The sequence below is a fragment of the Periophthalmus magnuspinnatus genome, chromosome 14, assembly GCF_009829125.3.
Source record: "Periophthalmus magnuspinnatus isolate fPerMag1 chromosome 14, fPerMag1.2.pri, whole genome shotgun sequence".
In the NCBI taxonomy this organism is placed as follows: Eukaryota; Metazoa; Chordata; class Actinopteri; order Gobiiformes; family Gobiidae; genus Periophthalmus; species Periophthalmus magnuspinnatus.
The window spans coordinates 16954787-16980921 of record NC_047139.1 but is presented as its reverse complement, the minus strand read 5'-3'; the positions used below and the strand labels follow the sequence as shown (position 1 = coordinate 16980921).

At 39.3% G+C, this 26135-nt stretch overlaps 2 protein-coding genes across 2 annotated transcripts; one reads left to right on the top strand and one right to left on the bottom strand.

Annotated features, from left to right (window-relative positions):
• Window positions 1–1792: 1792 nt before the first annotated feature.
• On the bottom strand, window positions 1793–5480 carry alkbh4 (alkB homolog 4, lysine demthylase). The gene is made up of 3 exons (XM_033978725.2): window positions 5297–5480; window positions 2744–2932; window positions 1793–2316 (listed from the first exon to the last, which is right to left on the bottom strand). Exons 1-3 carry the CDS (start codon window positions 5405–5407, stop codon window positions 1813–1815), a joined length of 804 nt encoding a protein of 267 aa, XP_033834616.1. The 5' UTR covers window positions 5408–5480; the 3' UTR covers window positions 1793–1812.
• Window positions 5481–5734: 254 nt separating this feature from the next.
• On the top strand, window positions 5735–25023 carry lrwd1 (leucine-rich repeats and WD repeat domain containing 1). The gene is made up of 16 exons (XM_055226778.1): window positions 5735–5892; window positions 8761–8847; window positions 8953–9187; window positions 12648–12767; window positions 16221–16367; window positions 16501–16593; window positions 16665–16952; window positions 17558–17675; window positions 18429–18526; window positions 19280–19490; window positions 19947–20019; window positions 20391–20531; window positions 20818–20921; window positions 21186–21347; window positions 22943–23031; window positions 23503–25023. The coding sequence occupies exons 1-16, from the start codon at window positions 5885–5887 to the stop codon at window positions 23653–23655; spliced, it is 2127 nt and encodes a 708-aa protein (XP_055082753.1). The 5' UTR covers window positions 5735–5884; the 3' UTR covers window positions 23656–25023.
• The last annotated feature ends 1112 nt before the right edge of the window (window positions 25024–26135 follow it).

The following is a 26135-nucleotide window of genomic DNA, read 5'->3' as shown; positions in this document are numbered from 1 at the left end:
AATAAAAATTACGTAAAACATTAAGTAATGATTTCCATAACACAACCTAAGAGGCCAGAGGTTGAAGGTAAAGCCCCTTCCCACCCACACCGGTTTCAGCTGGGATTGACAGCATTTCTAATGCTAGTGGGAGCGGCCTCAGGGAAAGGAGGTGCCTAATTGGTCTGTTATTAATATTCATATCTTGATTGACAGACATGTGGGATTAATGTTTCATGTAACATGATATATTATACTCTGACCTGTATGTTTTTGTGGGTGCCAGTGTGGCACGATAATGTCATAATGTACTTTGACGTTTTTCACGTGGAAGTGTTATGCTATATGCATTTTGTACCAACACATGCAAGTTTCCCAAGAAAGATCATATAAGAATATATGTTTTGCACACTGTCTTCATTGAACCCAGATAACATGTTCATGTCTGTATATTCTAAGCTAATCATTAAGAGAAGGTGACGTGTGCCACTGGTATATAGAGCCCACTCTGGACATGTAAATTCAGGAGATTGTGTCAAATCAGTTTGAATGATGCCTGTGCCAAAATAAAGAACCTGGTTTATGGATCTACTCGAGCCTACTGGTTTTTTATTTGCGGTGTGCCTCTGGGTAAAGCTGACAGACGAAATAGCAAAATAAAAACACCAGGATTATGCAGTGCAGATTGATACAAACTTTTTAAGAGCAAAATGACGAACCTGACAGTAGTAGTTGGGGAAGAGGGATGACAATATAAAATTAATTCGAGCCAGAGTCGATGGAGATGGAAATGTGCCCATACCCAATTCCTATTTGGAAAAAAGTATTTAGTCAGCCACAAATTGTGCAAGTTCTCCCACTTAAAAAGATGAGAGAGGCCTGTAATTTTCATCATAGTTTCACTTCAACTATGAGAGACAAAATGAGAACTGATGGTAGCCTTTGTTACTTTGGTCCCAGCTCTCTGCATGTCATTCACTAGGTCCCCCCCATGTGGTTCTTGGATTTTTACTCACCGTTCTTGTGATCATTTTGACCCCACGGGGTGAGATCTTGTGTGGAACCCCTGATTGAGGGAGATTATCAGTGGTCTTGTATGTCTTCCATTTTCTAATAATTGCTCCCACAGTTGATTTCTTCACACCAAGCTGCTTACCTATTGCAGATTCAGTCTTCCCAGCCTGGGGCAGGTCTACAATTTTGTTTCTGATGTCCTTGACAGCTCTTTGGTCTTGGCCATAATGGAGTTTGGAGTCTTTCTGTTTGAGATTGTGGACAGGTCTTTTATTCTGATAACAGGTGCCATTAATACAGGTAATGAGTGGAGGAAAAGAAAAAGTTACAGGTCTGTGAGAGCCAGAAATCTTGATTGTTTGTAGGTGACCAAATACTTAAAAAGCTGAGAGAAGCCTGCAATATTTAAGTGGGAGAACTTGCACAATTGGTGGCTGACTAAATACTTTTTTTTGCCCCATTGTACAGTCTATGGCAAAAACATATTGCCTAAATAATCACTGTGTCTATTCGGATAAGTTCTCTCCATTGCTATAACAGTACAGCAACCAGGGGTGAAATAAAGTTTAAACAGTTTAATAGATATATTTCTTAAAATGGAATCATCTCTGGTTTTATTTATGCGCCAGGGTTGTCTTCTGAAATTATTTGGATTGTGAAATTTTATTGGAACCATTTTTAACAACCTAAAACAATACCAGAGGAAAGGAGGGCGCAGAGATAGTTGCATAAAAAATAAAATTTTAATTTATAATTCATAAAGAAGTTTAAATGCTATGTTCTCAGTACAAATGTACATGACAAATTATAGTCCATGTGCTATAGTGGGACTCCAGTGAAAGTGAGTGCTGTGCGGAGTAGCTGTGAGCCCAACTCAGCCTGAGCTCCCCCGGGCAGGAACTCTGCAGACAGTTCTCTGAAGGTGCTGCACACACGGCGCTGACTGATGTGTGCTCGGAGGATGGCGTGTTTCCAGGTGTGTCGGACTGGACCGGACAGGACCAACAAAGACCTGCGGGGCAGAGGCACAGCCACGTGGAGCTCTGCCTCCCCCTGCTGGAGGGACAGAGTGAGGGTGGTGTCTGACAGCATGTTCACAGTGACAAGGCGCTCTCCCCACAGCCATGTGTCATCCAGGTGAGGATCTATGTGTGCCCCGCGCTCAGGACTGTAGTCAAGGTTACACTGCTCCACAGGTGAAAAGTCCTTTAATGACTGCTCCTGGTGCATCCGCTCCACCAGTTTGCAGCTTTGTGCGGGTAGCCCAGTGAAATGGCCCACACGCACCTTCTTCTTCTTAAAGTTCACCTTGGGCCCAAAGTCCTGTACAAACACATTCCAAACTTGAAATGCAAATTTATCTGGAATTATTGGTCTTATTAACTAAATAAAATCTGTAGTGATCCTGGCACCATGATCGTTATGCCTAAAGTCTATGTGTTCAAAAACACGGAAAAAACAAATTAAACTGAAAATTCTGATCAATCAATATGGAGGAAACAAAAATCTTGATTTTTTTCCCCCTCAATAACACCCAGCCCTAATTCAGCAAAATGTTTTAATGACTTAGCAGTTCATAAAAGACTCAAACAGATTTTACATAAGTATATTAGATATAGATCTTATGGTCGTTGGTTACCACAGAGCTGATTAGTCCTGGGCAAGTTTTCAAACTTCATGCTCGTACTATTTTTGGGACATTGTAGTCATTGAAGGGTTGGTTCCACATATTTAATTTCATTTTACTGACCTGCTTCCTGCGGCCAGACTGAGACAGGTTCCATGTGCTCTGGTCCATATGTGAGACAAGCTCTGCCTCCTCCTCTGCTGATATAAAGTCCTCCCACAGGAGTACTCCAGGAAGTGCAAACCAGCTGGCATCTCCATCTTTGCTCACTGCACACTTCTCTTCAGCGTCATAGATAAAATGGTGCACAGCCTGTAGAAGCAAATTAACAAATTACATAATCATTGTAATGACACAAGCTCCTGTTGTTGAGGGTAAATAATAAATAGAAATAAATAATAATCTACTTGACTCAATCATAGACTGTATATATAAATGGGCATTGACGTGAGAGCCATCGTGTTCCAAATAGGAAGTGAGCATGGATGCAAATTGGTTGTCTCGAGCTCTGGTTGGTAACTGACTTCTATTGAAAACCTGGTGTTTTTATTTTATTCAATCCAGGGTCTGCTCTCCCTGAGTTCGCTCCTGCTAGTGTTAACGACCACCTCATTGCCAAGCGCCTGCCCCCTGCCAAACCAGAGGTGTGTCAACTGCTCCTGATTGACTCTTCGGTTTCGCACTAAGATTTTTAAATATGGTTCCCAGGTTGCAGATTAGCCATTATAACTGCTAGCCTCGATGAGCTCTATTTCAACTCAACACTATGGGTGATGTCACACTCCCTTAGTCCACTTCTTTATACAGTCTATGTCTCACAATAAATTAATACCATGGAAACTCCATGGCAAAACTCTCATCAATCAGTGACCTGATTGTCAGTTTAGTAACTGCTTGGTCTAGTTAGAATCACAGTCGAGCAGGTAGTCATATACATTTCGAATTGTCAGAAAAATGTCTAATATCCTTGGCTCTGTGATGTGCCCCCGGGCATCACTGGGCACTTGTCACATGGCTTTGAGGACCACTCAAAGCTCAAATCTGACTGCTTGCTGTGTAACCTGGTTCCCATGTAATAAGGGCCTGTTCCCACTGGTTCTGACTGTTCACTGCAAAATAAATGGGGCATGGTCCTGACCATAAAAGACTAATTACTTGGCTCATTCATCCTCATCCACTCAGTCAGCTTCAGTAGCCCGAGCACATATATTACACAGCTTTCATGTAGTGTCATATAAATCGTAAATATGACTTTCAAAGCGGAAGCTGCACATGAACACCACATAAGGTTAATTGCTTACGTCAGGGAAATGGAAATTTTGGTAGCAGCACAAATGACCCCTGGTCAAACGTCAAACTAGAATTCAAAACTAATAAGACAGACTGCGAGATATTTTATATCAAGTGAACAGTGGGATACGCTTGAGATAACTACTGTAGGTCAATAGTTTCTGCTCAAATACTGAGCCACAAACGGATGTGTGTTCATGAGCTTGTTGAGCCACTGAGATGGGAAAATGTATTGTGTGCAGTGCGTTCACCCGACCTGCGTGTGTTCTTGTGGTTTTGGTCATTGCTGAGAACACTGTATCCGTTTATGACTCAATATTTTGAGCAGAACCTATTGCATACAGCAGGGGTGTCCAAATTATGGCCCTCGGGCCAAATGCGGCCCTCAGACCAGTCCTGCTCAGGCGTCCTGCTGAACCGGCCCAATTGATCATAAACAGTTAACACTTTTAACTGCAAATTAAACTATTTCTACCACTATATCCTCAAAGATCACATTGCATGGTGATCCAGACCTAAAATGAATGTGTTTCAAGCCTTATTAATATACAGCAGCTCTGTCAAAGCTGTGTATAAAGCACCACACTGCACTGATCACTGGTCTGTGACCCTCCGCTTTGGATATGTTTTGAGATGTGGCCCTCGATTAAAAAAAAAAAAAAAAGTTTGGGCACCTCTGCCCTACAGAGTCATCCTAAACTTAATGTTCACTTAAAAATATCTTATTTGTTGTGAACTCCATTTTGATTTCCACCAATTAACACCTCTGGCGTCACAACTCGAATCATTTACTGCTTTCAGAAATCCTCTTTCATACAGGTTTATTGACCTTATTCCACCCTGTCCACTTTGCCTCTAAATGCTACTAAACCACACTGTCTTTGTGGTGGCCATTCCAGTTAAGCGGGAATCCCATTCATTTCTATGGAGAATGAGAAAATTTTGCAGCTAAAATATGATATTTAGGTTGATTTGTGTAAAACGTTAGTGAAATGTGTTTAAGTTGTGAAGTGCAATATAAAACACAATCCCTCTCAGTTTGTCAGCATGCTGTCTCGTTTTCATGGTGACATAATTTGCGTTCATTCAGTTTTTCGGTTTTGGAGGTCAGATCTTCCGAGTTTTGGAGATCACATGAATGCAGCATAAACATTTCAGCGACTTGGTGCGGTGTCCATCTGCAACTTTCTCTCCGAAAGTAGTAATTACATTTACTACGTTAGTCCACAGCCAGCTCTGTGATCAGTTGTTTCCCACCAAAGGGCTACATCCGACGGACATGGGCATAGTTTTACTTGGACAGTGACTCGTGGTGGTTGTGAGCGGGCAGCAGGGGGCTGCTGCAGTCTGCGCTGATGTAAAAACATATAACGCTGCGGAACTTACCCGGGATTCTTTGGCCTCGGTTTGTCCCTGTTCACACAGGAGGCAGCTTCTAATGCCTTTACAACCACACAAACGGGATGTGTTTACTACTGTGGCACCGTGGGCCGCCATTAGCGCCCTCTCGCATTGTGTCTGAACGTCGCCACCTAGCGGACAAAATTACTTACTGACTGCATTCTTTCAGGTTGGTGCCTAAGCCTTATACATTATGCACCTAAACAAAGCCAAAACAAGTAGCCTACATGGTGTGGGGGAAAAAGGTGCGTCTACACGTCCGTAATTTAGGTCGCCAAAATTTGACTGTAGTGAGCCGTATAACCTACAGGCGGGGCGGGGCGGGGCGGGGGCGGGGCGCGGGCAGATGTGAAATCTGATTCGGCCTTGGTACGTCACGTGATTCACACAGAACACCAAAGAGGAAAGGAGGAATGAGGTGCTGGCGGGAAAACGGTGTTTCGCTCTGATGGGGGCATGGTTCTGCTGTGTTGAAGCGGAAACGAAGACCTCCATCCTTTACCGGTGCTTACACGTCGTTTATAACCGCTAAACTCCCCCTTTTTACCGGACAACCCCCTCAGAGGAGCCGCTATGCCGAGGTAACTTATACAAAATAGCCTACATGTATACATACACACGTGATCGACTGGTGTGGGTCTACAAGAACTTTATTAACGCTAGTAAACTCGATTCGTCTCTTGGCAAACGTGTAGATATTTTCTGATCTATATTATAATGTCTCCTCATCACAAACCTAGCTTACAGCGCAGCACAGAGCTTAATATGCACCGCATTTCACATAAGTTTGTTTTTTCACCTCTTTGTGAATGAGATACAGTATTTTAAGAGCAACATCAAACCCGCAGATCCTCCAGTGTTTAGTTTGTTAAATGAAGCTGCCGAGGTAGAAAAAAACAAAAACTGGACCGGCAAAAGGCTTTAAAGATCAACTATTGCAAGTAAGAAGACTCACTCTGCACGTGCTTTAACGGACTGTAAAGATCCTTTAAAGCACAGACCTCTGACAAATTGACAAGTATTTATCTAATAACTTTTTATTAATTAAAATCAAATAAGATGCTAACTAACGCAGTGTTGACTAATGGGTAAATTCCTAATATTCGATCAAATAAACAACTTTGAATAATGTATATAAAACTATACTCATTATTGTTTGGTTTTTTCCCCTTGGTAAGTAGCTAAAGTCAGTGTAGAATAGAGAGTAAATTGCACATCCGAGTAATTAAGCAATTTATTCAGCCCTTATTGTTGAGGCACTTTAAGGATAACATATTAAGATGGTTCAAATAAACGATTTAATACAAAATAAATAAGCAAATGTAAATTTTAGGCACACCTGTGCACCCAACCCACACTGTTAATCTGAAGCCCGGTACAACCTTAATTTTTACCCTAGTAAGCTTTTCTGCATTTGTTTATGTTGAAATACAGTGAATTATGAATATGAGTGTATTGTGTCAATGCGTGGTATATTTCACAGAAAAGATCGGTTGCATTGTCATAAAAACAACGTAACACTTAAGTCTAGGTGTATGGACAAAGTTTCGACTGGACTGTGACGGTTCTCCGGAGTATTTGTCCATATAGGAAATTGCATGTGTTTTTATAAAAAGTTCCTGGGGGAGGGACCCTAGACTCCCCTCGTGGGTTCTTTTTTTGCTCTCTTTCTCATTTTTAAAAATGGTTGGTCTCTCAGCTCACAAACCTATGAACAAAGCTTTGCTGTTAAACTTCAGCAGGCACACGCCTAAAAGTAATCCCTAAAGAAGCTAAATTCATTTTAAAAGTAAGCGTAAATTATTAAGTGCCCCTTAAATGTCTGTGCACGTCCCTGCTTACTACATTTTACATTTTTACCATCTGAAGCTTTTCTGCTTTTTTCTGGTGAAATATGGAGAATTATGTATATTATCATCTACTTCTACTGTGAATTTGGTGGTGGAATTTTAAGTATATTCATGTTGAGTCTTTAAAAGCATTTGATCTGTGTCTGTCTGCTAGACCCAGACCAGACATTAACATGTGTGACGGCTCTGTCTTCATCCCACAAGAAACTCGCTGTTGAAAAAGTGTAAAAGTTCATTGTCATATGGGTGTGAAACAAAAGTCACTCTGCTTTGAAATGTATGTAGCATTGTCATTCTGCTATAAAATAGTCAGAGCTCAGATGGTCAGGGGTTGTTTAGACTGGGACTTAGACTGAGTTGGGATATGGGGGAGAGGCTGGGAGGCTACCAGTCTGTGGCCAGGGCAGGCCTGGGCCCTGTCCTGTCTGTATCTGCTGTAACAAACAATAAACCTTTTTTCTGTATTTCAAAACTCACCAAGCTTTGCAAATGGATTACTTTTCACTGTAAATTTTCTACAACAATAATTATTGTTGTGAAAAAATTACAGTTCCAGATGAAAAGTAATCCATTTGCAAAGCTCGGTGAGGGGTCTGTTGTGCAAATTCCCTTTCATTTTCATTCGCCGCTTTTGGAGGTGCTGTGTAAATAGGGGCTTTAGTAATATGAATAGCCAGCAACAAATTTAGCATATATTTAGCATATATATTTTGTCTGAACCCAATGAGAGCAATTGGGCTCTCTTTTTAATGGGCTCCCTGTTTAAAACACAATACAGACAGAAAAACAAAACAAAAAAATATACAAGTCCATATAAAACATTAAAAAGAGGCGCAGAAATGTGTATAAAAGTTTGCTACCAGATTATTAAATTGCAATTGTGCCTGTAGTTAGCTAAACATAGGCTACATTCTTGCAACAGGACAAAATGATCTAAGCAAGATCAACTTGTCTAAGATTTCATCCCCTCTCAAACCGGTACATAGGTCTACCGGCATTGTGTCCTTTTGCAAGAGACGTTATCATACTTCACATTGCCAATTTATAATTTTGCTTGTGTGAGGTTGTTGTTGGTAGTTGAATAATGCGTGAAACTATAATACAGCTTCAGAGAATAGAATGGAAATTCGTCCCGTTGTATGTTTTTCTGTATTAAAGTTCTCTGTATGTAAATACAATTTTTTGTTAGTTGTTGATTTAACTTCTAAGTTGTATGTATAATGAGTGTGTTGGTGTGTTACATTTGCTTTTGTATGTTGTGTGTGTTTTCTCTGTGTAGATTGTTTGACATCAACTTGCCGAGGGAGTGAAGATGGAAATTAGTCACGTTGGCGATAACCTTTAAATATTTACATTTTAAAATGTTCATTAATACATGCTGTCCTTTTTACAAATAAATAAATACACAAATACACTTTTTTATTTAAAATTGAACTGTTTGTACAATTAGCAAATCAATACTATAGTTTTTTTCTTTCAGTATGTTCCATTAATTGTTTTTCTTGCACAAATTACTCCCATGTTAAAATTGTCTCAACCTACCTTTCTCGTGTAACTAAAGTTGAATATCAACTTTTTGTCTGTTTTCTCTCTCAACAGTTCCACCATGCAGAAGATAACCGAAAAACTTCTCATTGAGAGAGGCTTTCCAAAATCAAGCAAGCTGGAACAAATTCACTCTTTAAAGTTAGTTCTTCTTGAAAAGCTATCATTATATATATGATATATAAATACACCATATCATCCCTCAATATTCTTGCAAGCCAATGCTATCCTGTCTGTCCTCTGTAGCCTGTCAAAGCTGGGCCTGAGGTGTGAAGACCTGCCAGTGTCTCTTCTGTCCCGCCTGGTGTCTCTGGAGAAGCTGGACTTGTCGAAGAACAGGCTGACGAAGTTCCCTGGTGCTCTGCTTCTGCCCGCGCTCAAGCACCTGGACCTTAGCGATAACCAGATGGAAGATGTTTGCAGCCTGCAGTGTCTGAGTGCACTGGAGGAGCTGTGCCTGGAGGATAACCTCTACATCACTGTGAGCACTACACACTACTAGGGATGGGACACGAGATCTCGCAAGATCAAATTGCCACAAGACTGTGCATACATGGGGAAAAATGGTCTCATAAGATTTTATCCTGCGTCCTGTGTATCATTATGCCTCGCTCAAGCTTGGAAAATTGTGTGTCTTTGAGCAGCTGGAGCTAAAACATCCTCCACATAGAGACTTGTAGCTCCCACATTCTGACAGAGAACATTTGAAACTCTGCCCCAGGTTTATTTCGTAGTGATAAGATGTATATCAATATTGACACAGATAATCAGTGCTAAAGTTGATAGAAAAAGATTGTGAAATATTATAATCAAATTCATATTTTTTTTTCAAGCTTTTTTTGTTTTTTTTTGTTTTTTTTGCTCAACCAACCTACTCACCTTATGATGTCTATAATGATAATAAGGATCTAGTGGTAGATTCACAGGACATGTTAATATAAGATTGAATCTAAAACACCTAAACTGGGTGTGTCAAGTGCATCTATTTGGGAAAATATACCAATTAAAAAAGTAAACTCATTGATGAAAGAATTGGAAATTATTGATGTTTGAAGAGAATTGCACCCTAAAAGCAGGGAATATACACATTACTCTTGCCCACATAGTGTCTATTTAACAATAGACTATTTCTTTATGTTTAGCAGTGATTGCTCTAAAGTAAGGGGGTGCAAAAGATAAAAGAATACATTAAAGAGTTTCTTGAATTAAATTACACCAAAGAAGTCCCACAAATAATGGTATGGGACGCTCTAAACGCTGTAATGAGATTAAAGATCATTTCAGTGACTTCACACCTAAAAAAAATGAAGGGGCAAAAATTAAATGATCTTCAGGGAAAATTAAAACAATTACAATCTAGGGGTAGTAGTAAAAGGAATTTGATGATGAAAGAGGAAATTTTTAAAATGCAAGGCAAAATTGATGATATTTATACACAGGAAATTAGTTTTCTTACAACAGAGATATTACAAAATCGGATGTAAATCAACAAAATTATTATCATATAAAGTATGTAAACACTGATTGGAAAACGCAATAGAGAATCCACAAAATAAGATAAACTTCAGGAGAGTTTTGAGATATTTTTAAAAATCTGTATTCTCAACCACAAACATCTAATGAGACTCAAATAGACCATTTTCTTACAACTTTGAATTTACTAGTGTTAATAAATAAACTGACTATAAAGTTAGTGCAATTACCAGTAATAACAACCAAAGAACTCCATCAGGCTATTTCTAAGCTAAAAATAGGGAAGCCCCCAGGACCTGATGAAATCTTTAAAGAAGAATTGTTGCATATTGTTGAAAATATTCACTTGGATAATACGAAATCGTGAAATACTCCCATCATGGAAAGAAGCTGTTAAGACCGACAGGATTGTAGTAGCTATTGGCCCATTAGTATGCTAAATCTAGACTATTAATTATTTAGATCAATTCTAGCTCGTAGACTTAAAATTCTTTTACCCAAATTGATACATTTCGACCAGTGTGCTTTTATCCAGCAAACGGTAGACAATATAAGAAGTTCTTTATATGTGATCGACCAAGTAACTAGGTACAAGACTCAAGCAGTAATGGTTGGATTGAATGTTGAGAAAGTCTTTGACTTGGTCAAATGGCATTTTCTGTACAAAATACTAAAAAAGTTTGACTTTCCTGAAAATTGTTTTTCAATAATACTATTCCTTTATGATAGACCGAGGGCCTGTGTTAAGGTCAATGTAGATATCTCAGACTTCTTCCCCCTAGAGAGAGGGTCTAAACGGGGGTGCCCGATATCACCTCTTCTATTCGCTCTCTCTATCGGGCCCCTTGGTCAACTCATCAGACAGACCAAGGAGATTAAAGGTATTACTGTGGCTGGGGAGGAACAGAAAGTTTCAATGTTTGCTGATGTTTTGGTCTGGAAGAGCCTGAGGAATCATTCATGGAGCTGATGTCTTCATTGGACAACTTTGAGAAGTTTTCCGTTTACAAATTTAAAATAACTAAAACACAAGTGATGACTCTAAACTATTCCATCTCTAAATCTCTACAAGACAAGTACAAACTCAATTGGGAGCCTAAATCTTTAAAATACTTAAGAGTAAATCTCACAAAAGACATCTCTGAATTGTCAAATGGAAATGGGAAAATGTTTAAATACTCAAAGATATGCAAGTCAAAAATCAGCAGAAGTTATGCAAGAAACAAAAGTCAAGTGTGATAGAGGGTTAAACATTGTTTGAACAAGATCTACAAATATAGGTATATAGGCCTTCTTTACCCATAACTTAGAGAGGGGAGGAGTGCTTCTCTCTTTTTCTTTCTTAAACTGTGTCCCTCAGCACCAGCACATATAGCACAGGCAGCAGTGACGGGGAGAGGGGGAGGAGCTGAATCAACACGGAGAACTGAGGAGCAGATCTCATTTTTGTCTAATCATTTAAATAATAAAAATGAAGTATAATGGACATATTGGATATTGAGCATATTCTAGTAATCCCTAGTCATACATGTGGAGAGTCACACTGCAGAATTGGTGTTGGTGTTTAAATATTGACGTATGTTCTGTATTACTGTATATTTAAAATGGATTATACACAAAAAAGATGGCATCATGACGAAAAACATTACGTGGAAATATTGAAGCAACATCTCAAGACATCAGCCAGGAAGTTAAAGCTTGGGCACAAATGGGTCTTCCAAATAGACAATGGCCCGGAGCATACTGCCAAACTAGTTACAAAGTGGCTTAAGGATAACAAAGCCAATGTTTTGGAGTGGCCATCACAAAGCTCTGATCTCAAACCCATTGAAAATTTATGGGCAGACCTAAAAAGGCATGGGCGAGCAAGGTGGCCTACAAACGTGGCTCTGTTACACCAGCAAGGAGGAATGGGGAGTAATTCCTGCTAACTATTGTGAGAAGCTTGTGGAAGGATATCTAAATGTTTGGTACCGTTTCCTTTAAACTGTATGACTTAGGCCAAATACTAATGAAATGTATGTAAACTTCTGAATTTGAAGATGGAAGGATTAGTTTAGACAATTTTTAAGGACTCTCATTATTCTGACATTTAGCAAATAAAAATTATTTTGATAATCCTAATTGACCTAGGAACAGGAAAAGTTTAGACTGGTTTCATGTCAGACAGTGGGGGGAAAAAAGTGTATGTGTCTTTTTATATAGTGTATGTAAACTTATGGTTTCAACTGTACCTGAACAACTGAGGGATTGCACAGATATAAGACCTCATGGTTTTTTATCATCGTGGTATCGGAATCCATATTGAGTATCAAGTCTACTCCTTAGTATCGAAATCGAGTTTGAAATTTTAGTATCATGAAAAGAGTAATTAATGCTGAAAATAGTACTGAAAAGCACCTCTGCTCCTCAGCCTATTTTAGTGTACGCATTCTCCTAACTGGCCTGTGTCTTGTTTGTGTTTGTAGGTGAGTGATAACTACAAGCTGATGGTGCTGCTGCCCCAGCTCAGGATGTACAATGGGAAAGACGTCACTGCTATGGCAAATCACCTACGTTACGTTTACACAGACAACCTGCGCACAAGGGTGAGCACATACTAGACTAACTGATAATTGCATGTATAATCCCAGTTTTGATATATTATTTGTGGTTATTTAATTATTCATGAACTGAATGTAGTGTTGTAAACCTTTCATCATTTGGTTGATTCATTGGTTGAGGGTGCCTTGGTAAAAATGTGCCTTAGTCAAATTATAATTTTATTCATAAGGAATTTATAATAATAATAATAATAATAATACATTTTATTTGTTAGGCACCTTTCAAGGCTCTCAAGGTCGCTGTACATACATACATACACAATACAAATTGAACAAAGTAAAATGATTAAAAATACATTTATATGGGACAACAGCAGTTGGTGAGTAACTTTGTTCACTCCATACACATGCTCTTAAAGGATATGCTGTTTTTTCCAGCTGATCTTCAAATGTAGCGCTCCTAAAGCATGGTTGTTTTGTGCTGTACGTGTCGTGCCACTTTGTGGAGCACTGGGATTGGGCATCTTTTTTGGGGGGGGCAAACTTGGACAAACAGTGATGGACAATTACCTCGAAGATGTAGCTGAGTCAAGAGACTTTGGCTGCAACAGATTTGCATATTGGATTTGTTATTGAGTGTGTGCATCTCCTGGACTTCTGCCCGTTTTAGCTTTGAGACACACTGGGCTCTGTGTGGACACACACACACGCCTGTGACTACTCTTTTTGTGTGTTTCTACTACTCTTGAACTATTGTGGGTGCTTCTTTGGAGAATTAGACTTGATTGTTTAAGTTCTACTCAAAGAGCCATGCTGTGTCCAGTGTGTATTTCAACATTCAAAATTCTGCAGCATGGATCATCACCAGGGCTCCCATCGTTCACCACATCACCCCCATCCTCCAACAACTGCAGTGGCTTCTTTATTATTTTTCTTGGGACCAACCGCCCTATTTTTCAGTGAGCAATGGTGAAAACTCACAAAAGTTTGACAACTATTAAAACTCGTGCTTCTTTACTACTACTTTACAAAAATATATAAAATGGCGCATCAGCGCCCCCACACAAAAAAAAAATTATATTAGGGTTATGAAACGATGCCAAATAAATGTGCATGTAGAATAATGAAATTTGCACAGAAGTAGATCATGACAAGACAATTAAAAAATATTATTACGGCAACACCGTCCGCTCAACCAGGCATCCACCATATTGGATTAAGCATTGTGCCACATTTTTTTGTATATGTTATACTTTTACGACCTCCTCCTAGGGTGTTCACTGAAACAGGCTTACATTTGGTATGCATTCTTTCAAGGGGTGGAGCATCAAACTATCAAAATTTTTGACACAAGTGATATTGTCTCTGTGTGGTGAAGCCGCAAAAATTGCACAGAATTTTGGAAATATTGAATTTCTACAAATGGCTTCCATTTGCTCAAACAAAATTTGAATCGGTTGTTAAACTCCCTGCTCTCAAGTTATTTAATGTGAAAAAATGGAATGTGGCACATTAGCGCCCCTTACAAATTGAAACTAAATTTAATATGGGGAGATATTGTTTTTTTTCTAAATTTTCAGAAATTTTGCAGAAAATTTTGTTCAGACATGGGTGTTATCAGGATGACAAATTTTTACAGCGTAGCTGATGACTGAAACCAGTAGCATGTGGTGACTTTTATGGTTAGGTAAGCAGACTCGGGGTGGATATCAATATTTAGATGATTTATACAAACTAATTGCAAATAAATGCATTTATTTTTACTGACATATTAAATACATAGAGCTATTTGTTATCAAATTAGAGAAGCCTAGATCTACATAGTTTATTAATATTTGTATATTTCTATACAAACATGGTATATTTGTATGTCCGGTTTATATAAAACAGGGCATACAAATATAAACAGGGCTATTTGTTTTTTCACAGATTTGTCCTACTCCTACACCTCATTTATGCAGCTGAGTTATTGTTATCGATAGAATTATTCTTATGCATCTAGAAACCGTATGAGACATGACATATGGCAGCTGTACAGATGTTGGCATCTCTTCATGAATGTAGATTTTGTGTAGTGCATTACACAACAATAACTGGTCACACAGGTGCACTCATAATACAACCTGTGTCACAAACGTCTCCTTAAACCTCACAGATGCAAATGAAAACTACATCTTTCCTGAAGAAACATCCTGTATTTCCAACAGCCATATGTTCCTCCACACATGTGTAATATTCCCGTTATTCCACTGTCACTCCACTGCTCTCGCCAGGTCCTTCTTTTCACACAAACTAGCACTGAACCTAGCTCTCAGTTTGATGTCTGTATTTCTAACTAATCATAAAAAATTTGGTACACATTTGTGACGATCAAAGAAATCATTGACGCCCACACCCATCTCAGTTTGTGGTGCCATGGCAAAAAACAAAAAATCTGTCCTCGCCAATGGGATGTCCTGACAAAAACTTTGACATAGCCAAACCAAATATGGTAACTAGATGCATCACAGCAATAGGGAATTAAAATGATATTATGACCACACCCCCTTAGGGACAAGAAGTCCGCCATCTTGGATTTAAAAAAAATCACCACATAAAAATTTAGGTTGGGGTGAAGGTTTTTGGGTAGGGTTAGGGCTAAGGTCAGGGTCACGTTAAGGGGTTAGGGTAGGGTTAGGCTCAGGGTTTAGATCTAGGTTTAATCTAGGGATAAGGCGATGCATGATTTAGGTGTAGGTGTTTACCCAATGAATAATGGTGAAAACTCAAACTTTGCCAACTATTAAAACTCACACTTCTCTACATTCTACAACAGACACAAAATAGTATAGGAATTATGCCAAAGAAGTTTGCACTTAGAAATGTGAAATTTGACACAAAAATGACAAGAGTATAATGACATGACAAGTAGAATTATTAAATTATTATTTATTAAAAATTGTATTAAAATTTGCTGAGCATGACTCAGCAGTTTTTGTACATGTCATACTTTTCCAAGGGCTTTCACCCAAACAGGCTCAAATTTGGTACATATTATCTCAAGGAGCGGGGCATCAAAAAATGATTCAAATACTGCTCCACACTTTGCTCAATTTTTTTTTTATTTGTAAAAATGTCCCCATTTCTGTAGCAAAGAGGAAGAGAAGGCGTGATGGCGCCTCACAGTTGGCAGTGGGTGTAATGTAAAGAGGGAAATTGAGGGTCCTGCGTAGGCGCGGCTTCCCTGTGGAAACGCGTTATGCGTGTGAACCGTGATGATGTTTTTCATATTGATTGCATTGTGCTTTGTCATGAAATATCTAGGTAAATTCACAACTGTTGAACCTGATCATTTCTATTACTGACTAGACCCAAGTACTTAAATGTGTAACAACCAAAACTAGCATTTTAACAATACAAATTTTTGCTGATGGAATGTGTTTTAAATATTGACCTGTAAAATATTGTGATGTTATCTGAAACCCAGCAAGAACCTGAACTCTGTTTTATGACCCCTAGATGGTGTCTGTGTGGGAGAGGAGTTTCAGCCTGTCCCAGCCCATGAGCGCAGACAAGTTGGCCGCTCTGGAGGCAGACTTTGTGCGCACAGCCAAGCAGCAGGTGAAGTTTGGGCCCAGCTCAGTGAGTGACTTCACCAAGTGGAAGGTAAGACAGCTGCCTGTCCTCTGTCCTCTCTGGAATGCAACACTCACTTCCATCAATATGGATGAAAAAATCAGGATTCTTTTTTTTCTTACTCCATATTGCTCAGCCCTACTCTCACCTGTCTCCTGTGTAGGTCGGTATCATGGCAGCTGAGTTCGTCCAGTTTCAGATACAACAGAAAAATCAGCCACACACAATGGAATCCACTGCAGACCAAGATTCCAAGGTACACCCCTATACCTGTGCTTTTTCACGAAATAAGTGGCAAATCATATCATATTTTAATATTTCATAAAGGATGCAACATCACTAAAGAGAAAGAGGGCCGTCTCACCAGTCGCGGCTACAAAAGGGACTCCTGCTAAAAAAAACATGGTACCAGCATCCCCAGTCCGAGAGAGCCCCCGCAAATCAGGCCTGAGACTCATTGCTCAGAGGGAGAATCAAAGCCACAGTCCGCATAAGACCTCCACCCCAACTAACAGCCCCCGCAACATTCGGAAGAGCAGACAGGACAGTGTCAGCCGTCACCCCAGCAGCAGTCCAGCTAAACACCTTCTGCTAAAAGCAAAGAGCCCAAATCAGGTTTGGTTCCAGATTTAAAGTTTTCAGTTCTACATTGAAGAAGACATTTTGTGTTTTGTTTGTTATATAGTTCAAATCTATGACACCAGTGGATCACTATATTATAATTTAGACATTTTCAATTGCAACATTGATCTAAAATGACTTAATTAATAAAAGAAACAAGTCCGCTGACTTTGGTGTTAAAAAACCATGGTGCCTCATGGAAGCTGACGTTGCCGTAAATGTCATAACAACAAAGAGTTGGCACCTCCTGTGGATAGCTGTGGCTCCCACTAGCAAGCAGCGGATTTCTTTTTTTCCATTTGTACTATACAATGCTGTCCAATCCCAACCATTTGGAGAATTAAGTAAGTACATGTGGAGTATACCAGGGAAGGTGAAAAGGTGAGCTGTTCAGCAATATGGCGTCTTGAAAATAAGCGATTAAAGGCAGCTTAAATATGCATAAATCACTCCAAATAGAACATCAAGGGTGTAAACGGTGAGGAGAAACAACTATAACACCGTTAAAACCTCTAAAAATATATTTAGCATAATAGGTTTGCTTTAATGCACATAAAAATAATAGCCTTGATGTGAGTGTAATTGTATGTTGTGTTCAGTTGCAGAAGCCTGTGGGTCTGAAGACCCATCATGTACTGCAGTGCCACAGTAAACAAGATAGTACTGATGACCTGAGCACTCAGCTGTGGGCCTGTGCTTTCCAGCCCTCCTCTGTCGGTATGTTCCCACCATATACTGTTTACGAAATCCTAATAGGAAGTGAGATTTTAGCTGCATAAAACTGAAATGCCGATTTCCCTGTCCCCTGACTGTTCAAGTGTCAGTGCATCCGCCTGAAGTCTAAAACCTGACTGGAAAACAACAAAGTAGTTGTTTACCAAAAGCTTATAAACTTTCTCTAAATTAACAACTTTCAAGGACTTTGCCTAAAAATTGACCAGTACTGTGGTATGAAGACTACTCCTCATAACAGCAGTTTTCAAACCTCTTGGGAATGTTCCAGATTGAAGAGACATGTTAACTATGCAAGCGAGTGGTGATACCAAACTGTTGAGTTTTATATATCATATCATATACAGTTTTGTATGGGGAAGAGTTCAGTATAGTTTGAAAATCTCCACTTTATCAAGCTTCTTGAAAACATTATGGAAAATCCCTTTCAAAACTTCTCTCCAATCTGGTGTCAACTGCTCTCATAATGCAGCTCTATTCTTTAAAAAAAACCTGCACTTTTCATCACCCACTCTCCTCCTATTGGCCAGTCTGGGTGAGTGACATGTGAATTTAACCTACAGAGATGATGCACTTAAAATCGTGATATGAATTATTTTCTATATATCATCCACCCCTATCCCACACCCTCTGCCCTCACATCCCCACCCTCTGCTCTCTCACCCCCATTTTCTACTCACCCTGCTTCTGTGCTCCTCTGGACTTTCCCCTCCTCTAAAGCTGTGCCTGTCTTTGCAGGGTCTAGTCACCTGGTGGCCACCTGTGGCGGGGACTCGGTGTGCCTGATTGACTGTGAACTCGGCCTGGTCATGAAAAAGTACAAAGTCCCTGGAGAGGTTTGTTAGATACTGCTGCACATTTTCTGGTACCTACACCGATCTTGGTGCTCTTCAGCACTGTTATTATAATGGTGGAGTCTCCATGCCCCAGGGCAGGGGTCTGTTACATGAGCAACTGACATTATCTAACGAATGTAAATTGTACCTGAATTATACCTTTTAATCGTAAGGTCAATCTCAGTTATTTACACAAAGTACAAAGACTTTCAGTATTCAGTATGTGTTCGCTGTGAGACATAGCTAATGCTAAAATAGAACTACCTTTGGTTTATTGTCAGCTTTTTCTGTGTTCAGTGCTTTTTTCTTTAATACAGTGAGTTTATTAAAGAAAACTCAGTGTGTATATGTATATATATATATATATATATATATATTATATAATATATATATATATATATATTATATAATATATATATATATTATATAATATATATATATATTATATAATATATATATATATATATATATATATATATATATATATATATATATATATATATATATATATATATATATATATATATATATATATATATATATATATATATATATTATATAATGGTTGTGTCCACCATCAATCTGACCAATTAGAACTTTCAAAAGAACTGGACCTTGTGTACTGTATATCATATTCGAAGACTTTGCCAAAGCTATCAACATTCTAGCAGTGCCCTAACTTAAATTATTATATAACAAGCAGATCTGATGATCCATGTAGTTCCATAGAGTTCACACGTATTTGTCCTGCAGGAGTTCTTCAGCCTGGCATGGAGCACCGTGTTGATGTGCTGTGGCCGAGGCATTGCTGCTCAGCCCTGTAACGTCCTGGCAGCTGGAGGGAAGAGGGGCATGGTCAAACTGATCCACCCACGGAATAATATCGCTTATGGAGAGTTTAGAGCTAGTCGCAAAGCTCTATCTGTGCTCCACTTCAACCCCAACAAGGGCAACTTTCTCTACAGTAAGCCTGCCAAATCTTGTAGTCTCTTTTGGAGTCTTCACCAGGTATTTTATGATAGTTGGCATTTACACCCAATAGTGGTAGCGGGTTACTGGCAGACTGCCTGTTTTGACCTGCACCTCCCCTGTGCCCACAGTGCGCTGAAGCTTGTGTGGCAGCACTAGCATTTGATTTTAATGACTTTCAAATAATCTCACATGAAATGCAATAGGTGGAAACCTGCCCTAATACTAAATTGTAGCCAACTCACTCCTCTGCGCTGTTGGAACTGAATACAATTTCTCGTACTTAAATGATTGACCTATAAATGCTAAAGTGCATAATCTGAAGGAGGCAATTAGATTACCCAAGACTGACCAATGCTCATAGTCTCATCAAGCTTTAAGAGCAGTTGCAGAGGGTTTTCCTGACTTTGTTGCTCCATCATTGATTGTGTCTGCTTTCTTTCTCCTGCAGCTGGTTCCTACGACAATAAGATTGTGCTCTGGGACATTGGAGGACTGGACAATCACTACAACTACAAAGTTGTGTCAGTACCTGCTTCTATTGTGCTTCCTACCTGAATAAGTTCAGTATGATTGTTCATTTGAGTGCATTCTGCATAAATGCATTACAGTAACTGCGTTTTGTTTCTTGGCTGAGGGCCGGGCTCGGTCTATTTTACATGACCTGGGCCTAGACATGCAGGGATTGATTTGGCTCAAAGTTCAAAAAGTACATGCACGGGCTCAGGCCAGGTTGGACTGGATTTTTTGGGCTCAATCTAAACTCTACTTTATAATGGTGGGTCAATTTGTACCCTGATTATTTAAATTAAAAGGGACAACTTAGGAATTTTAAACATGATTATGTGGGGGAAGGATCGGTTGTATTGATCAGCTGTTCTATGTTTGTGATTAGTTCTCTGATGTCATTGGAATGCGGCTCCACCCCCTTACACCTCTGCGTTCCCCCCAAGGCTCCCCTCTCTCACCTCCTGACAGCTTGTGACAACGGACTACACTGTTACAGCGGCCAGGTGCCCACCACAATCACAAATAGGTGAGCACACACACCAACCAGGTTCCCACCTTGACCACAAATGAGTAAGTACACACACCAGCCAGGTCGCCGCTATGACCACAAATGGGTAAACACAAACTGCGGTAAGGTCCCCATCACACCTACAAAAAGGTCTTTACACTTAAGCCATCTAGTATGTAAACTGGTTTTATGACATCAGCGTTTGTCCAGTGTGGGACTTGGCAACCTAACTGGCCTTGTTTTTAAACTTTAAAGGGATTCTGAAGCAGTAGCAGTGTTGTAGTAAGGCTGTGTTGTCCTGCAGATGGAAGCAGAGAGAGGTGACTTTTCCTGTGTACAAAGAGGAGGACTCTGAGCATGACTACCACACTGTGGACGGACTAGCCTTTCTATCAGACGACATAGTAGGCAAGTAATCCAACTCTTGATCATGTCAGTTTCAATAATGAAACTGTTCCTCCTGTGTAAATGAGATGCATAACTTGGTAGACGTGCCCCTTGATGCGCACTCAGCTTCACACTTCTTCCCACTTGAGTGGTATACACTTTACATAAAACCCAGTGTTTTTGCTTTCTCCATGTGGTTCAGGTGCACTTTAGATTATTTAGAGGTAAGTGGAAAAAGTCAAATCTATTTTGCAACAATGAAAATATGATTTATTTTTATAACAGCCTCAAAGAACTACATGCACAGAAGCATCTACCTGTGGCGCTGGAGTCAGACGGTAGCTCAGCAGCCCCATAAGAAGACTGGCTGTGTGAGTGCAGTGGTTCTGGCTGAGCTGCAGTGGACCTCCACCCAAGTGCCCTATCTTTCCCTCAGCACCTGCCCAGGTACACCACCACTACACCCACTGCAGCCTATGCTCATTCAGACACTTCAGAGGATAAATGTGATCACTGGCTTATAGTAAAAGAAAAAAATAATTATGTCCTTTTTTCCTTCCCTAGTGGGGGAAAAGGAAAAAAATATATATTGTAATTGCCGCACAGACAGAGTGTCAGCAGGGGAACTATGAGCCTTCTACCCTCCTTTATACTTGTTTACGGGCTTGTGGAGCCGTGCACAACCAGACAGTGACAGCTCATGTTTACAGTTTTCCTCGAACATCCACGGTGTATACAGTGCTCTAGACCCTCACTGAGGAACAGTGAGAAAAGTATGCTGTGGTCGAATAAAGAATTCGGAGTCGGGGACTGAAACCAGTTTCAGCTCTGTGTATTGGACTAAACTGTACACATTTGAAGACAGAAACAGGACAGCACAGTCATAATGATTAGGCTGCATTATAATAAGAGACGTATATGAGACATTTCCACAGTGCAGTTCCACAACGTGAATGATTGTACATGATTATCACATTTAAATCACAGATTTACACATGATACATGAAACCAGAAGTTAATGTAAAAAATATAATCTTTATGAATGAAATTCATCTTGTGTCCTCTGTTCCTTCTCAAAGCAGAAGACCCAGATGACTCCTGTGGCTTAGGGTCTTTTGAAGTTTGTGACACTGATTAACTTAAGAAAAGTAAATTGGTGTCACAAACTTGGTCCTTGGAGATAAATCAGTTTTGAAGATCTTAAAAATAAAAGCAAAATCCTGTAAAATCCAGCGTCCTCTTGATTCTAATTATTCTCCTTTTGTAGGAGTTGTAAACTTGGGAATGTGGTTTTCCTGTGTTGATGATCTCTAGATGTCCAGTTTGTTAGTGGGGCAGACTGTCACCTCACCAGCCAAATTAATTAGTAATGACATGAGAAATCATAGTTTTTCAGACAAGTTCAGGTAGTATCACTACAGAATCAAAGCGATGAGATGTTGATTAGGCCAATTCTAACCAATCTAACAACAAAATTTCCTGGTTGTTACTAAGTAAGATCGACTCACTCGGCTTCTGCTTTTTAAAAAAAAACATTGAATAGCTTTGTTGGCTGCTGATCACCCAAGCACTTCTTCAGTTCTGGTCAGATTACTTTTGGACACTCTGGCTATCTGAAGTGAGGAGCTAACTTCACTGAAACTAAAAACACCTATTCTTTACCGTTTCTGTTAAGCTCTTGTAAGCTAGGTCAACTGAGCTACACTAGGTGTGCACTGTGCCCCAAATGAGTGATTTCACACCTATTAGCATCCTGTCTAGCCCTATCTTTTTGTTTTTTTTTTGTTTTGGGTCCAGTGTCCAGTTGACAGATTTTATATTTTTCTTTTGCTGTGGATCAGACCTGGACAACAGATTACAAAGATATTGAATAGTTTTAAAATTTTAAGGAAACAAATTGTCTTCCATAGAAATGACTCAAAACATATTTAAAGCAGACCTATTATGCAAAATTGAAATGTAGAATGTGGTAAACATGGAGAGAAAAAAAGTATGAATGAGAAGGTATATTCAACCTTTTCACTGATGGTGTATGTCTGCAGGCTACTCCTATGTGGTGTGTGGAGATGACAAAGGACGCTTATGGACCTACCACATCAGGGACCTGAAGGACGAGAGTATTGCTCCCCAGGTAACTTTTAATTCTCAATATTGTCTTCACATCAGTACTATTATCCCTCCAGTTATTAAATATTGTCACATTAAAGTCCCTGTGACAGGTTCAACTACTCATTTTACTAAAACAAGTTAATTATATTTAAGATTTCCCAAAAAATGTACTTCCTGGTTGAAAATCATGAGATCACACTATGGAATTCTGTAGTTGTCTAGTTACTACGTTGTACACTGGGCTAAAACTCCTCTAAAGAACACAGACATTATTAGTTGACAAATAAATATAATATAGCATGAATCTAGCATTTTCAAAGCAATAAGGTAACATCGTGATCTTAAATATGTTACATGTTAGCAGTTACTTCCCCATACAACTATAATAGCTCATCTTTGAACCTCACTAGGTATTCTGTGCATTGGAATACATAAAATGTATGTAATTGAATCTAACGTAGTCTGATCCTTGTGCCATGCCTTGTCATTTCAGATCTTAGAGTGGCCAGCCCCTCTCAAGAACGGCAAGACACTAGTGGAGGGCCCCTCAATCAACAGTGTGGGTATGGACCCTGAACTGAAGTACCTGGTGGCTCTGACCAACCGCAACATGGTGGTGGTGTGGAGGAGAGAGGAGACACCCTGAGCAAAGAAGGGGTAGACCTATGTTTCAACACAGAGGACACTGCTATTATACAGACACTTTTATTTGGTCATTTATTTTATTGTTTTTAGTTTTATCTGAAATTGAATTGGGCAGATAGAAAAAATGGGTTCACTACTTTGCAGTGACAACATGCTGTTGCATATCTACGGTGGAATGTTCAGCAGTTTCCCTGGTGACACAATGCACACATTATCAAACATAGCCAAAAAAAATAAATAAGATGGTGTGAAAATTCAAGAAAGAAAAAATGCAAAATAGATTTAAACAACTCATTTTCAGGAGTCTATGATCAATGCAAGCGTTCATGAACCCATTTAGGTGTTTGATGTTTGACAAAAAGGTGAGTGTGACTGACTGAAAAACTGTTGGTTAATGCTAGCTAGCTTGTGACTGTAATGTTATTTGAGAGCATGGATCTATAATAAGAACTTATAAGGCGTTCTCCCTCCATCCCGGTGTGAGATCGACTAGTGGCCGGCCACTACAGCTCAGGGGAGTCATAGAGCGCAATGCATTTGACTAACAGATTTCATAGAGGTCAGGTGTTGTAGGGATTCTTGTGCATTTTCACAACATGAACTATTTACATTTTTTAAGTCTTCAAAGATGCTAAAAGGTAGCTTTGTGAGATTTATCCTAGCCCCACTCAGAGATAGCTGCTAGAGCGGAGCTAGCACCAGCTCAGATTCCCCAGAAGTGATGGTGGTGCACGTTTCTGATGTTACACATTGGGAGATGCTAGGGATTTTATTTTATTTTATTTTTTAGCATTTTACGGCAATGAGCTCAGGCCATTAAAAACAATACGTCGACATCTTTGGTTCATCTTCCAGATCTTATTATACTTACATGTTTGAGAGGCACAAACAGCACAAAGCATCTGTGCTCATTTGGTCAGAAGAGAGAACAGTTTGTACCACATAATCTGTTATGAACTACGACAATTTGAGTATATTTCCATTTTTCCAAAATGCATGAATAATTTTAGTAATAAGGACAATATTTTTTTTCTATCAGTGGCGTGCTTTAAAACAAGATCTTTATTTTTCATCAAGAATATATATTAAGCCTGTATTAAGAGTTTTGATGCTCAGTGGATGCTAATCAGCTGTGGAGTGATTTGATTCACTGTTACAGTACAGTTATAAATCCAGTTAAAGATCTATAATATTGTTGGGATTAAGAATTGTATTGCCATTAACAGTCTATCGAGCTTTTAACACGAGAAGAGAACATGATAAAAGTATTTGATTGTTATGTTGCTTCACTTTTCTTAATGATAATGTACCGTAAATCAAGTCTTTTAATTCTTGTTTGTGTGGCAAAATCTGTTCAGACAGTGAATGGAATAAAAAAAAAATACTTTTTTGTGTGCTCACTGACTTTCAGCATCAATGATGACACATGTGGACAAATTTGTTGGTACCAGTCAGTTAACGAAAGAAAAACTCACAATGGTCACAGAAATAACTTGAATCTGACAAAAGTAATAATAAATAATCTATGAAATTTAACCAATGAAAGTCAGACATTGCTTTTCAACCATTTTTCAACAGGATTATTTAAAAAAATAAATTCATGAAACAGGCCTGGACAAAAATGATGGTACTCTTAAGTTAATATTTTGTTGCACAACCTTTTGAGGCAACCACTGCAATCAAACGATTCCTGTAACAGTCAATGAGACTTCTGCACCTCTCATCAGGTATTTTGGTCCACTCCTCATGAGCAAACTTCTCCAGTTGTCTCAGGTTTGAAGGGTGTCTTTTCCAGATGGCATGTTTCAGCTCCTTCCAAAGATGCTCAGAAGGATTTAGGGTCAGGGTTCATAAAAGGCCACTTTAGAATAGTCCAATGTTTTCCTCTTAGCCATTCTTGGGTGTTTTTAGCTGTGTGCTTTGGGTCATTGTCCTGTTGCAAGACCCATGACCTGCGACTGCGACCAAGCTTTCGGAAACTGGCCAGCACATTTCTCTCTAGAACCCCTTGATAGTCTTGAGATTTCATTGTATCCTGCACAGATTCAAGATACCCTCTGCCAGATGCAGCCCCAGAACATAACAGTCTCTTCCATGTTTCACAGTAGGGACAGTGCTCTTTTCTTGATATGCTTAATTTTTCCATCTGTGAACATGGAGCTGATGTGCCTTGTTAAAAAGTTCAATTTTTGTCTCATCTGTCCATAGAAGATTCTCCCAGAAGCTTTGTGGCGTATCAACATGTAGTTTGGCTAATTCCAATCTGGCTTTTTTATGATTTGTTTTCAACAATAGTGTCCTCCTCAGTCATCTCCCATTAAGTCCACTTTGGCTCAAACAACAACGGATGGTGCGATCTGACACTGATGTTCCTTGAGCTTGAAGTTCACCTTTAATCTCTTTAGTTCTTCTGGGCTCTTTTGTTACCATTGGTATTATCCATCTCTTTGATTTGTCATAAATTTTCCTCCTGCAGCAACG